This window comes from Hemitrygon akajei, chromosome 12, assembly GCF_048418815.1.
Source record: "Hemitrygon akajei chromosome 12, sHemAka1.3, whole genome shotgun sequence".
NCBI classification, from domain to species: domain Eukaryota; kingdom Metazoa; phylum Chordata; class Chondrichthyes; order Myliobatiformes; family Dasyatidae; genus Hemitrygon; species Hemitrygon akajei.
In genome coordinates, this window is record NC_133135.1 from 104,645,044 (window position 1) to 104,659,266 (window position 14,223).

Here is a 14,223-nt window from a genome sequence, read left to right on the forward strand (position 1 = left end):
GGGAAAGAGTGAATGAATGAGGGAGGGTATGAGTGATGGAGGGAAGGGATGAGTGAAGTACGGTGAGAATGAGTGATGGGTAATGGAGGGTGGGGATGAATAATGGAGGAAGGGAGTGTGCGATAGGGAGGGATGGATGATGGGGAAGGAGTGGGTGACAGGAAGGGAGGGAATGAGTAACAGGTAGGAAAGTGGGGGGGATTGAGGGAAAGAGGGAGGATGGAGAGAATGAACAAGGAGGTTATGAGAGGATAGAGAACAAGGGCGGAAAGAGTTGCAAAATGGATAAAGGGGATGAATGAGCGATGGAGGGAGGGAATGAGGAAATGAGGGAAGGAATGAGCGATGGAGGGAGGGGATGAGGAAGGGAGGGGAGGAATGAGTGATGGAGGGAGGGAATGAGGAAGGGAGGGGAGGAATGAGTGATGGAGGGAGGGAATGAGGAAGGGAGGGGAGGAATGAGTGATGGAGGGAGGGGAGGAATGATTGATGGAGGGAGGGAATGAGGAAGGGAGGGGAGGAATGAGTGATGGAGGGAGGGAATGAGGAAGGGAGGGGAGGAATGAGTGATGGAGGGAGGGAATGAGGAAGGGAGGGGAGAAATGAGCGGCAGGGCAGCTGTGGGTAGTGGACAGAGGAAATGACAAACAGGTCGGAAGGTGGGATGATTGAGGGAAAGAGGGAAGGATGGAGGGAATGAGAGGATAGAGAATAAGGGTGGAGGGAGTTGGAAAATGAGAAATGTGGGTAAAGGGAATAAAGAATGAAAGGGGGAAGATTGGGAGGGAGTGGGTAGGATAGGGAAAGGGATGGAGGAAGGGAATGAGAGGGGAAGTGGGTCTAAGTTTGAGGATTTGAGAAATGAGGTATTGGAGTGGAGGAGGGGTGGAACACATGAGGGTGAGGATTGTTGTGACTGAATGAAGCCACTGGTAGATATAAAAATCTTTATTTATCACACACACACAAGCTGACAGCCTTTGAGGCACTCGTGGGAGAGCCGAGACTCCCAGACCCAACAATACGGCACATTTTTATCTGTTAAAGGGCAAAGGTAACAGGTCAATTTCTATAGCTACACTGTGTTCATGAGTTACATATAACTTTTCAAATGTGTACCTGGATCTTCACACCAAGACACCCAAAATCAAAGTTAATTACTAGTTAACCGGTCTCTGAGTTGCATTCATGCAAATGCAAATACGTCAGGTCATTTGGGCGTTTCCCGAGCAATCCACAATCAGATCTGAGACTGGTTGCTGTGAAAATTAATATTTGTTATATTCCATATCTCCAGAATGCACCCGAATGGGAGGGGGGTGGAATGAAAGGTGCGGATGAGGGGAATGAGAAAGATGGATAATAAATGAGGGAATGGGGAAGATGATAAAAGATGGGGATAACTGTGGAAGAGAGGTGACAAGGAGAACAGAGAGATGGAGTGGTGGGAGGTAAAGGGGGACAGAATGAGGGGTGTACAATGAAGCAGGCAGCTGAGGGGAATAGGGAGAAAGGGAGGGAATAATGTAGGGTTAGTGGAGGAGGGATTGAGGGTAATGGGAAGACGATGAGGAAGGAAGATGAGGGTTTGGGGGGTCCAGGGAATGATCACGTAGGAAGGATAAAAAGTCTGAGCTAAGCCAGATCAAAAGGAAGGTTCAGATTCATTTATTTATTTATCACACGTGCATTGGAACACAGAGTGATATAATGAGGCCACCCTCAGGGTGGAGGAGGAACACCTTGTATTCCACCTGGGCATCCTCCAACCTGATGGCATGAACATCGATTTCCCCTTCCGCTGAACAAATTCTCCCCCCTCTCCTATTTCCCCACTCTGATCTTTTACCTCTCCTCACCTGCCTCTTACTTCCCCCTGGGTCCCCTCCTCCTTCCCTTTCTCCTATGGTCCACTCTCCTCTCCTATCAGATTCTTTCCTCTCCAGCCCTTGAGCTATCATGGCTTCATCTTCCCCTTCCCCACAGCTTTTTATTCTGGCGTCTTCCCCTTTCCTTGCCAGCCCTGCTGAAGGGTCTCGGCCTGTTTACATTTTTCCCACAGATGCTACCTGACCTGCTGAGTTCCTCCAGCATTTTGTGTGTGTTGCTGTGAAATGCATTGTTTGTGTTAACAGCCAACACAACCAAGAACGGGCTGGGGGCAGCTCACAAGTGTCGGCACACGTTCCAGTGCCAACGCAGCCTGGCTCGGCAGAACAACACCGAACACAACAAGCACAAAGCAACGACAGCAAAGCAAACCCTGTTCCTCCAACCCACCCACGTGCGCTTACACAGGCCTCTAGCTCCAAGGCAGGCCGTATTTGGCCTCCAGAAAGAGGGAGGTGAATGGAGGGAATGTGGCAGAAGAGAATGGAGGGAAGGAGGGTGTAGGGAAGTGGGAATGCTGAGGTGAGGTGCTGGCTGGAGGTCTGTGCTATGGTCGGGCGTTTGCAGAAGGAGTGTGATGTCTTCGCCCTCTTTCAGTGACCTGGCTGCGGAGTCGCAGGTGAAGAGCCATGCCCCGCATCGGCGAAGTCTGGAAGTACGTGACGCGGAGGGACGACAAGTCCATCATCTGCAACGTGTGTGGCGCCCAGCTGGTGTGCTCCGGCAGTAGCACGGTGCTGCGGTTACACCTGCAACGTAATCATCACATCCACATCACAGAGGAGAGCGATGGGGGTAACCTGCCGGCCGCTGAAAGCACCGCAGAGAAGACTGCCGGTGTGAAGGAGCGGTGTCCCAAGATCACTGAACTTATTGGCATTGATAGCTCTGTGAGTCTTTATTCCAAGTGTAAATGTGAACTGTGGATCATACGTGTACTGTGAGTCTTTAACCCAAATACAAACACGTGAACTGTGGATCATACGTGTACTGTGAGTCTTTATTCCAAGTATAACCATGTGTACAGTGGATCATACGTGTACTGTGTCTTTACCCAAAGTATAAACACGTGAACTGTGGATCATATGTGTACTGTGAGTCTTTATTCCAAGTATAACCACGTGTACAGTGGATCATACGTGTACTGTGTCTTTACCCAAAGTATAAACACGTGAACAGTGGATCATACGTGTACTGTGTCTTTACCCAAAGTATAAACATGTGAACAATGGATCATAAGACATAGGAGAGGAATTAGGCCATTTGGCCCATCGAGTCTGTTCCACCATTTCATCATGGCTGATACATTTCCCTCTCAGCCCCAAACTCCTGCCTTCTCCCCGTATCCCTTCATGCCCTGACTAGTCAAGAATCTATTATCCTCTGTCTTAAATATACATAAAGACTTGGCCTCTGCAGCAATGAATTCCACAGATTCACCACTCTCCGGCTAAAGAACTGGATGTACGTAACTGGTTTGGGCACCTCATGGGCTGATACCAGGAAAGGAGGGGGTATTTCGTTTCCTATGGTGGGGGTCCTTAATGATAAGAACACTGCCACAAGAAAGCAGCATCCATCATCAGGGACCCCTACCACCCAGGACATGCTCTCTTCTCACTGCTGCTATCAGGAATAAGGTACAGGAGCCTCAGGACCCACACTACCAGGTTCAGGAACAGTTATTACCCCACAACCATCAGGCTCCTGAACCAGTGTGGATAACTTCACTCACCACAATGAGCCTCAGGTCCCACACCACAAGGTTCAGGAACAGTTATTACCCCACAACCATCAGGCTCCTGAACCAGTGTGGATAACTTCACTCATCACAATGAGCCTCAGGTCCCACACCACCAGGTTCAGGAACAGTTATTATCCCACAACCATCAGGCTCCTGAACCAGTGTGGATAACTTCACTCACCACAATGAGCCTCAGGTCCCACACCACCAGGTTCATGAACAGTTATTACCCCACAACCATCAGGCTCCTGAACCAGTGTGGATAACTTCACTCACCACAATGAGCCTCAGGACCCACACCACCAGGTTCAGGAACAGTTATTACCCCACAACCATCAGGCTCCTGAACTGGTGTGGATAACTTCACTCAGCACAATGAGCCTCAGGTCCCACACCACCAGGTTCAGGAACAGTTATTACCCCACAACCATCAGGCTCCTGAACCAGTGTGGATAACTTCACTCAGCACAATGAGCCTCAGGTCCCACACCACCAGGTTCAGGAACAGTTATTACCCCACAACCATCAGGCTCCTGAACCAGTGTGGATAACTTCACTCACCACAATGAGCCTCAGGTCCCACACCAGCAGGTTCAGGAACAGTTATTACCCCACAACCATCAGGCTTCTGAACCGGTGTGGATAACTTCACTCACCACAATGAGCCTCAGGTCCCACACCACCAGGTTCAGGAACAGTTATTACCCTACAACAATCAGGCTCCTGAACTGGTGTGGACAACTTCACTCACCTCAACTCTGAACTGATTCCACATCTGACAGACTCACTTTCAAGGATTCCACAACTCACGCTCTCAGTATTATTTATTTCTTATTTGCCTTCTTTTACACATTGGTTGTTGTCAGTCTTTGTTTATGCATCATCATTATGTGCCGTGCCATATGTCATCATTACACGCCGTGTCGTATGATCGTGGTCTTTCCACGGCCATGATGCTTCTTGGCAAATTTTTCCACAGAAGTTGTTTTCCTTTGCCTTCTTTTGGGTAGTGTCTTTACAAGACGGGTGACCTGCAGGCTGGCGGAAGGAAGGAGCACCTTACACCTCTTTTGGTAGGGACGTATCTCCACTCCATCCATCACCCAATACCTGGAGTATTGCATTCAGTTGTGGTCACCCCAGTACAGGAAAAGTGTGGAAGCATCAGAGAGGGTTCAGATGAGGATGCTGCCTGGATTAGAGGGTATGAGGTTGGACCAATTTGTGGTGTCTTCTCTGAAGAGCCAGGGGTTGAGAGGAGACCTGATAGAGGTTTATAAGATTATCAGAGACATTGATAGAATAGATGGTATTTTTTCCTCAGGATTCTCTAACAGCAGGGTAAATGCTTGCAGGCTTCCCCCCTCAGCACTGTGTGAGACTAGAACCAGAGGTCATAGGTTCATGAAATATGTAAGGGGAACATGAGGGGAATGTCTTTACTCGAGGGTGGTGCGAGTGTGGAATGAACTGCCAGCGGAAGTAGTGGGATGCGGGTTTGATTGCGACGTTTAAGAGAAGTTTAGTTAGGGTCATGGATGGGAGGGGTATGGAGGGCTATGGTGCAGAGTGGGTTGACAGAAAACCAGTGCGGCACCATCTAGACGGGCCAAAGAACCTGTTTCTGCACTGTAGTGCTCTAAACCCAGAGGGCGTGCATTTGAGGTGAGAGAGGGAAATGCACAAGTTTTCTTTACACTGTGGTACTGTAGGTACCAGGTGTGGCGGTGGAGGTAGGTACAATAGAAACTCTTAAGATGTTCTTAGAAACACCCATGAATATGCAGTGAAGGGAGATTTATCACAAATTTCTACAGATGCACTGTGGAGAGCATTCTAACTGGCTGCATCACTGTCTGGTTTGGAGGTGGGGTGGGGAGGGGGGAGCTACTGCACAGGATCAAAATCAGCTGCAGTGAGTTGTAACCTCAGTCAGCTCCATCATGGGCACCAGTCTCTGTTATATCCAGGACATCTTTAAGGAGTGATGCCTCAAAAAGGGGGCGTCCATCATTAAGGACCCCCATCACCCAGGACATGCCCTTTCCTCACTGTTACCACCAGGAAGGAGGTACAGAAGCCTGAAGACACACACTCAGTGATTCAGGAACAGCTCCTTCCCCTCTGCCATCTGATTTCTGTATGGACATTGTACCCTTGAACACTACCTCACCACTTTTTTATTATTTCTGTTTTTGCACTACTTATTTAACTATTTTATATATATCTATATACTTACTGTAATTCACAGTTTTTTCTGTATTATCATGTATTGCATTGAACTGCTGCGGCTAAGTTAACAAATTTCACGACACATGTTGGTGATAATAAACCTGATTCTGATATGGATCCTATGCAGATAGAAGGGATTCATTTAGTTAGGTACCATGAACTCTATTACTCTGTCAGTGCAGTGCATTGTAAACACTTTAAACCTTCCTTTATAATGCTGTTTACATTTATGTACTTGTGTACATTTTAGTCCATGCTTTAACCTCTGTTTATTTTTTATTTAAATCCTTTTTCTCGTAACTGTTGAATTTTGGTCTTTGTTGCATGTCGCACCCTAACCAACACACCACAGCAAATTCCTAATGTAAATGGGTATGATGAATTCCCCAAGAGGACCACAACCTTGCCGTTGGGTTTGGAGGCCCGTGTGCCTCAATGACCCGGAGAGCTATGTTGGCTGGAGTCAGGACTTTATGCTTTGGCTCTTGGTAGGGTCACCCATGCCAAGCAGGTCAAAGGGTAGAAGACAGACTAAGAGTGGTCCATTAGTCCTCCAGGTTTGGGGGTTCAGCTCTGGGCCAACAATCCTGACTGGTAAAACAGAACTGTTACAGAAACAGCAATGAAGAATCCTTCTATAGAGACAGGCACGGAGGGCCTTCGTTGCAGCCCGAAACGCCATTGGCCTAACAGGCGGTAAGTAGGGATATGATAAATAAAGTTGATGCTTCATTAGTTTGGCACAACTTAGAAGTTCATGAGACATGGGAGCAGAATTGGGCCATTCAACTCATTGATTCTGCTCCATCATTCTATTTGTCTGATTAATTATCACTCTCAACCACATCAGGCTGGTAGGGTGGGGATGTATCACTACCAAAGGATGTGCAAGGCGCTCTTTCCCTCTGCCAGCCTGCAGGCCTCCCTTGAACAAGTTGTAGCACCTGCTTAGCCCCCCCCCCCCGCCCCCGATCAGGGTCATGTGAAGCCATGGGAGCAGGTGGCGGATGGTCTTATGGGCAGCCGGTGCAGATCTATTCTATTTCAGCAAAATCTTATTGATACGTTTAGATTAACTTCTAAACAATATAACATCTACTCATAAGCAATGCTTCTGCTGGAGAGACAACAGGGCAGCTTTAGACAGAAACTTCTTTTGCGCCTAACATAAACCTCTGGCTTTCTGCCAGCTAATGTGCTTTCCTTTCTGCACAGAAAGTGACCTAATACAGATCAGAAACTGCTCATGAATATAAAAGCTGAATGTGCACAGTCACACAGAAAAACATAAATGAATTTCCCAAAGGGCAGAGCACCTGTAAAACCCTCAACCCAGTTGGAGGAAGACTCCTGATGCTCTGGTGTTATTTCATTCCAAGTTCTAATTTATGTCAAATCTAATGATGCATGAAGTTCAGCTGACGGTCAGTTTGACATCCTCCAGTCTGTGTAGGCAACTCTCACCTCCGCTATGCACAGACACAATGCCACTCCTCACCCTGTCCCAGGACCTGCGAGGGAAGCACTGATCTTCTTCCGTTCTATCTCCCCAGGTATCCCACACCTCCCAGAGCAGTAAGAGGATTTCCAACATGTTGCGGGAGTGTGCAGCCCAGCTCGAGGAAGGTGAAGAATTGGATTGGCACTCCAACCTGGGAGATAGTGACACCTACACTCCAGTAACCGAAGGTACAGCGCGGTTCATTGTGACCTGTTACATTAACCCTAGGCAGCACTCAGTACCCCTCAGAATACTGCGAGGAGGCTAAAATATTCTTCAGCAGCTCAGGTTCAATCTGGAGAGAAGCAACGCACACAAAATGCTGGAGGGACTCAGCAGGTCAGGAAGCATCTGTGGAGAGGAATAAACAGTCAATGTTTCGGGCCGAGACCCATCTTCAGGACTGAGAAGGAAAGGGGAAGATGCCAGAAATACGGTGGGGGAAGGGGAAGGAGGATGGCTAGAAGGTGAAGCCAGGTGTGTGGGAAAGGTAAAGGGATGGAGAGGAGGGAATCTGATGGAAGTGGACCATTGGAGAAAGGGAAGGAGGAGGGGACCCGGGGGAGGTGATAAGAGCTAAAAGGCCAGGGTGGGTAGCAGAAGAAGAGGGGAGGGGGAGAAATCTATATACATGTTATCAGTTTGGAGGCCACCTATAAGGTGTTGCTCCTCCACCCTGAGGGTGGCCTCATCATGGCACAAGAGGAGGTCACAGACCGACATGTTGGAATGGGTATGAGAATCAGAATTAAAATGTTTGGCCACCAGGAAGTTACGCTTTTGGTGAATATAACGGAGGTGCCCAATTTCCAAAGAGTTTCACCAGTGTAGAGGAGGCCAGCTCGGGAGCACCAGACAGAATAGACAACCCCAACAGATTCGCAGGTGAAGTGTTGCCTCATCTGGAAGGGCTGTTTGGGGCCCTGAATGGGGGTGAGGGAGGAGGTGAGGCACTTCGACCACCTGCGGGGATAATTGCTGGGGGGGAGATTAGTGGGGAGGGGGCAAATGAACGAGAGAATCGTGGAGGGAGCGATCCCTGCGGGAAGCGGAGAGGGGGCAGAGGTCAAGATGTGTTTAGTGGTCGGATCCCTTTGGAGATACAGAGGATGGTGTGTTGGTTGTGGAATCCCATGGGGTGGTAGGCAAAGACAAGAGGAACTCTATCTCGGTTACAGCGGCAGGAAGATGGGGTGAGCATGCATGTCTGAGAAATGAAGGAGATGCGAGTGAGAGCAGCATCAGTTGTAGGAAACAGAGAGGGAAATGGAGTTAGCATGTCAACTCAAAGGACCTGAATCAGAAAAGGATCTTATGAAGGGAGGATGTTGAGAAGATATCCAAAAATGAAAGGGTTAATGGATGAGGAGTGTTTAATGACTGTGTTCCTGTAGGCACTGGAGTTTAGAAGAGTGGTGGGGGGGGGGGGGGGCGCGATCTCTTTGAAACCTATCGACGTTGAAAAGTCTTGATAGAGTGCATGTGGAGAGGATGGCAGGGGAGTCTAGGACCAGAGAACGCAGCCTCAGGATAGGGGGACATCCATTTAGAACAAAGATGAGAAGGAATTTCTTTAGCCAGAGAGTGGTGAATCTGTGGAATTCATTGCCACAGGCAGTTGTGGAGGCCATATCATTGGGTATATTTAAGCAGAGTTTGATAAGTTCTTGATTCGTAAAAGTGTCAAAGGTTACGGGGAGGAGGCAGGAGATTAGATTGAGAGGGAAATGGATCGGCCATGATGAAATGGCAGAGCAGACTCGATGGGCCAAATGGCCTAATTCTGCTGCTGTCTCTTATGGTCTCTGACAGAGGATTTGCTGCAAACAAAGTTATTTAGACAGTGAGTGAATGGGAACAGTTAGGGAGATCATGGGAGAGCAGGAGCAGGTACCTGGCAAGTCAGGCTGGGGACAAATGCCACTCCCGTGAGATAAACTGAGCTGAGCCAATATCACAGGTGGGAGGCTGATACACAGCAAGAGTGCTAGGTTGGATGCTGATCGCTAGCATGGGTGCTGCTCTCCAGTGTTCGCTCGGCAGACAAGCTGGAACGCATTCATATGCGGCTGGCACTTGTGTGAGATGAGGAACTGCTGCAGGCTTGTTCTTGCTGAAAATTGGCTCCAGGATATCATCATGACACTCAGGGACTTGGGCGAGACTTTTGTGTTATAACTATGTTTATCTGCGATAGTAACTATATACTGTATGTGCTTTATGTACTGTGTGCTATTGGTTCTCTGTTTCGTCTTGGCCCTAGAGGAATGTATTTCATTTAGCTATGATCATGTGTATGATTAAATGATAATTAAACTTGAAATCTCTCTTCCAACTCTCTCTCCCCCGCCACTCTCTCCCCCTGTACTCTCTACATCCCACACTCTCTCCTCCACACTCTATCTTCTCCCTCACTCTTCCTCCCCCACTCTCACTCCTCCCATACTCTCTACATCCCATACTCTCTTCCCCCCAACTCTACCCGCTCCCTCACTCTCCCTCGACTCCCCTCACTCCATTGACCCTCCCTCCCTCACCCCCACCTTCACCCTCTTATCTACCTACCCTCCCCGGCAGATGAGATTTCAGTGGCGCTGCGTTCCAACCCACTCGCCAGCGGAGGGAGGCGGAGGGTAGCCGAGCTGAAGACAAAGCGGGCGCTGCCGGCGGGCGGTGGCCAAGACTGGGCACAGACCTGGGATTTCTTCCGGAGGCTGAACGAGCGCTGCGTGGAGTGCAGCCTGTGCCGTAAGCAGCTCTGTTACCACAACAGCACGGCCAGCCTGAGGGAGCACCTGCGGCGCAAGCACCACCTCGGCGACGCCGAGGGGCGCCCCTTCCCCGACGAGGGCTCCTCGTCCTCCGAGTCCATGGGGCAGGAGCCCGAGCTGAAGAAGATGGCGGTTCACGGCTCGGAGATGGCGGCCGAGAAGCGGGAGGAGGCGATCGACAACCTGATCGTTGGGATGGTGTTCCGGGACCTGCAGCCGCTCTCCCTGGTCACCGACGAGGGCTTCAGGCGGCTGCTGGGCTTCCTGGAGCCCAGCTACCGGCTGCCGTCGGGGGCCCAGCTGGCCGCTCACCTCCGTCACAGGTACACGCTCTGCAAGCTACGGCTGGCCCACCAGCTCCGCTCCATGCCCTGGCTGGCGCTTTCCACGCACAGCTGGAGCACCCCGGCCAGGCAGGCCTACCTGACCGTGTGGGTGCACTTCATCGACGGACGCTGGAAGCCGGCTCGCTGCGTGCTGAGCACGGGGCCCGCGGTCACCGGCAACCGCGAATTGCTGCGCTCGGCCCTGGGCGACCTGGGCGTGCCGTGGCAGGTGGTCAGCTGCGTGGTGCGTGACGGCGGCGGGGCCGCGGACCGGCTGGCCGACAGCTGCCCGCAGCTCTCCTGCGCTGCCCGCACGCTGCAGCAGTGCATCAAGCAGGGACTACGGACCGAGGCGGTGCAGGACGCCCTGCTCAGGGCCCGCCGCCTCGTCGCCCACTTCCAGCAAGACCCCCGGGCCGCTGCCCGGCTCGATGACCGGCTGGCCGAGGGCAGCGGCCCGACCCAGCTGCTGCTGGACACTCCGTGCCACTGGGACACCACCTTCGACATGTGCCGGCGGCTGCTGGACACTCACTGGGCAGTCAGGGAGGTCCTGCAGCAGGAGGAGGAGTGGGAGGCCGGGGAGCCGACTGTACCCGACCTCTCCGATGCCCAGTGGGAGCTCCTGCGTAACATGCTGCCCATCCTGAAGCCCCTCAAGGTGGCCCTGTCCTTCCTCGGTGAACCGCAGAACGCCTCCGTCTCCTCACTGCTGCCCTGCCTGCACGGGGTGCTGGCCGCCCTTGGGCAGCAGGCGGTCGAGGCCGGCTCCCCGTGTGGCGCCGTCATCGTCCGGATCCGCTCCGAGATCAGCCAGCGCTGGCGCCTGCAGCGCGACGAGGATCTGCCGGACAACCCTGCCGTCCTCGCCTCTTTCCTGGACCCCCGCTTCAAAGACCTGCGCTTCCTGAGCGCCCGGACCCGGGAGCAGGTGCAGCGCAGGGTGAAGACGCTGCTCTCCGCCGCGCTCCCAGAGCCACGCTCGCCCAGCACCTCCTCGGAGGGCGAGCGGGCCTCGTCTGAGCCCAAGCCCAGCGAGTACGACCTCCTGTTCGGCGAGGACCCGGTGGACCGCCTTCCGGAGCTGCACCAGCAGATGGAGAGCTACCTGGCCGAGCCACTCCGCAAGCGCCACACGGACCCGTTCCAGTGGTGGCGGGACAACGCGCACCGCTTCCCCGCCCTCGCCAGCCTGGCCCGTCGCTACCTGGCCGTGCCTGCCACTGCCATACCTGCCGGCCGGCCGTTCCTCGCCTCCAGCCGGCTGCCGGATGACACCGGGGCGGCACTGTCCCCCGACGACATCAATCGGATTATCTTCCTGCACCAGAACTTCGATTACATCGAGTCGCTGAAGTGATGGGGCCAGTCCTGCCTTTACCCCGCTCCCTCCTGCCCCGTGGACGTCTCCCGGAGAGGGAGGCAGCAGGGAGCCAGGCTCACAGAGTCTGTACCGACTGGCACACTGTGCCCAAAATCCACCCACAACCCTGCATGTTGTTGGGATGTGGGGGGAAGCCAGAACGCGTGGGGACCCCGCACTCCAGCCCCCAGGGAGAACGCGTACGCTCCACATTGAATCCCGGTCTCTGGCACCATGTGGCAACGCTCTCCCTGTTGTACCATTGTGTTCCCCCAATTTGTGGTCATTTGTTGGGTTCGGGGGGAGGAGGAGAGATCCTGAGAGGCTGGGGCAGTGACCAAGGGTCCCAGAACGGCTGGTTATTCATCAAGGATCCCTGCTGAGTGGGGCAGTGACCGAGTGTCCAGGAACGGCTGGCCAATGACCGAAGATTCCTGCACAGCGGAACAGCGACAGAAGGCCCCTGAAAGGCTGGCCTGGAGAAGGGGGATCTCGGGGCAAAGAAGATCCCAAGGAAGAGGCAGAGGAGGTGGTATTCCAGCAGAGAGGATGGGTGTGGAATCCTGCAGAGACTGGGGCAGTGAGAAGGCATGACGGGAGCTGACATATTGGTTTGGAGGGTGGAGCCTGTCCCATTTTGAGCTCCCAGAAACCTGGAGGAATTCAGTCCGTCAGATGGACAGTTGAGTCTTCAGGCCGAGACCCTTTTTCAGGTGGCGGGGAGGGGGTAAGGAGAGGGTGAGCGAGTGGTCAGTGTTAACAGGGGAGAGGGTGATAGGCAGATAGAACGGAAGGGGGGGGGTTGTGATGATAGGCAGGGAGAAAGCAGCTTCACCTGAAACACTGAGGAGCAAGTGAACTCCTGCATATCACCACCATCACAGGACTTGCTGAATCCAGTCTGTGTTCAGGGTCATATCATCAGCTTATGGTAATGGCGATTAAGGTGCCCTGGGGAACTTTTACCAACTCTGGAGAGTGAAGGTGAGGGCCTCCCCTGGCAGGGTGGCATTCCCTCAGGGCTGGCTGGGGCTGCAGGCGATGCCAGGCTGCTGGAATGAAGCTCAAATCTGCAAACCACTGTCTCAGAGCGACACACTGGCTCAAATCTCGGTCGTTGACGCAGAAAACCATCTCGTTGCAAAATAAGATGCCCTTCGTTGTGAACGTCCTTGCATTAATCTCAAGAGAGAAGCTGCATTTCTACAGCACTGGGTGGTGTCTCGCTGTGCCTGGCAACTAGTGAGGTCGCTTTCGTGGTGTCGTGTGCTATTGTGATCGAGCTGAGGTGTACACAACAAGATCCCGCTGGCTGCAGTGAGCTCGACCCAGGCGCTTGAGCTTGTGGCAGGCAATCCGCTAGGGGAGTCCAAGTTCCAACAGCGGGCGGAGTCTTGCTCCAGATTCCAGGATCTGCAGTCTCTTTTGATTACAGTCTTCCCAACCACCATTTTCTCTCAGTCACCTTATGTACAGACACTCCCGTGCCTAGTGTCACTTTATGGGCATACAATCAGTCTATGTACAGTATATAAGCTATCTTATATACTTATATTTATTGTGGTTTTTTTAATTGTGTTACTGTTTTTTTTGTGCTGCATCGGATCTGGAGTAACAATTATTTTGTTCTCCTTTACACTTGTGTACTGGAAATGATATTAAACAATCTGGAATTTATTTGACCTTGCGTAATGTCACACTCTGAGAGGTGATTTTCAGACTCAGTCCAAGGTCTCCCACGCCTGGAGATCCACTCAGGTGTACCTGTAAAGACGGGTGTCGTGGTCAGCCAGGTGTTCTTCAACAGCTGGAGCTGAGGTCATTTAAAGATTTTTGAGAGGTCCCAAGGCATTTGTAGCTAATGAGGCGGAATTGAAGTTGGATCTGAAAAATGTGCATTAGGGTCACAGCACCAGAGCGCAGGAAAGGGGCCTTTGGCCCATCTAGCCTGTGCCAAACCGTCATTCTGCTTATAGGACTGTAGAACTCAGAAGGGGGTTATTCAGCTCATTGTCTCGGTTCTGGTCAGAAACAAGGTACCCAGCCTAATCCCACCTCCCAGCATTGGAACTGAATGCCGGCAGATCACAGCTATACAAGCCCACATCCAGGTACAGTGATTCAAGATTCAAGCCTCTCTGGATAAGAAAATATTTCCTCTCCTGCTTGGCTAAGGAGAGTAGGTCCTGCCAATTTCTCTGACTTCCTGGTGACATCCTCATAAATCTCTGTGCCCTTTCCATCTCTCCTGTAACTACAACAGAAGCACAGTAGTCACAGTAGTCAGGTTGGGATCTAACAAGGGTTGTACATCTGCTAATGGCGAAGCAAAGAGGTATGCAGTTCAAAGATCCATCAATCTTGCTCAAGTCCATCGGCCCTACTGGGGCAGAAGC

The 14,223-nt window shown here is 51.9% G+C and overlaps 2 protein-coding genes across 2 annotated transcripts in view; one reads left to right on the forward strand and one right to left on the reverse strand.

Annotated features, from left to right (window-relative positions):
• Positions 1-2,521, reverse strand: part of mrps12 (mitochondrial ribosomal protein S12) — a 17,761-nt gene extending 15,240 nt beyond the window's left edge. Inside the window, exon 1 of the mRNA XM_073062454.1 lies at positions 2,492-2,521. Within this exon, the coding sequence (XP_072918555.1) occupies positions 2,492-2,521 (30 nt within the window). The remainder of the gene's footprint in view (positions 1-2,491) is intronic.
• LOC140736644 (E3 SUMO-protein ligase ZBED1-like) overlaps positions 1-13,490 on the forward strand; it is a 13,938-nt gene extending 448 nt beyond the window's left edge. Inside the window, exons 2-5 of the mRNA XM_073062455.1 lie at positions 2,488-2,830; positions 6,717-6,720; positions 7,420-7,555; positions 9,945-13,490. Of these exons, the coding sequence (XP_072918556.1) occupies positions 2,520-2,830; positions 6,717-6,720; positions 7,420-7,555; positions 9,945-11,824 (2,331 nt within the window). The 5' untranslated portion in view covers positions 2,488-2,519 and the 3' untranslated portion in view covers positions 11,825-13,490. The remainder of the gene's footprint in view (positions 1-2,487; positions 2,831-6,716; positions 6,721-7,419; positions 7,556-9,944) is intronic.
• The last annotated feature ends 733 nt before the right edge of the window (positions 13,491-14,223 follow it).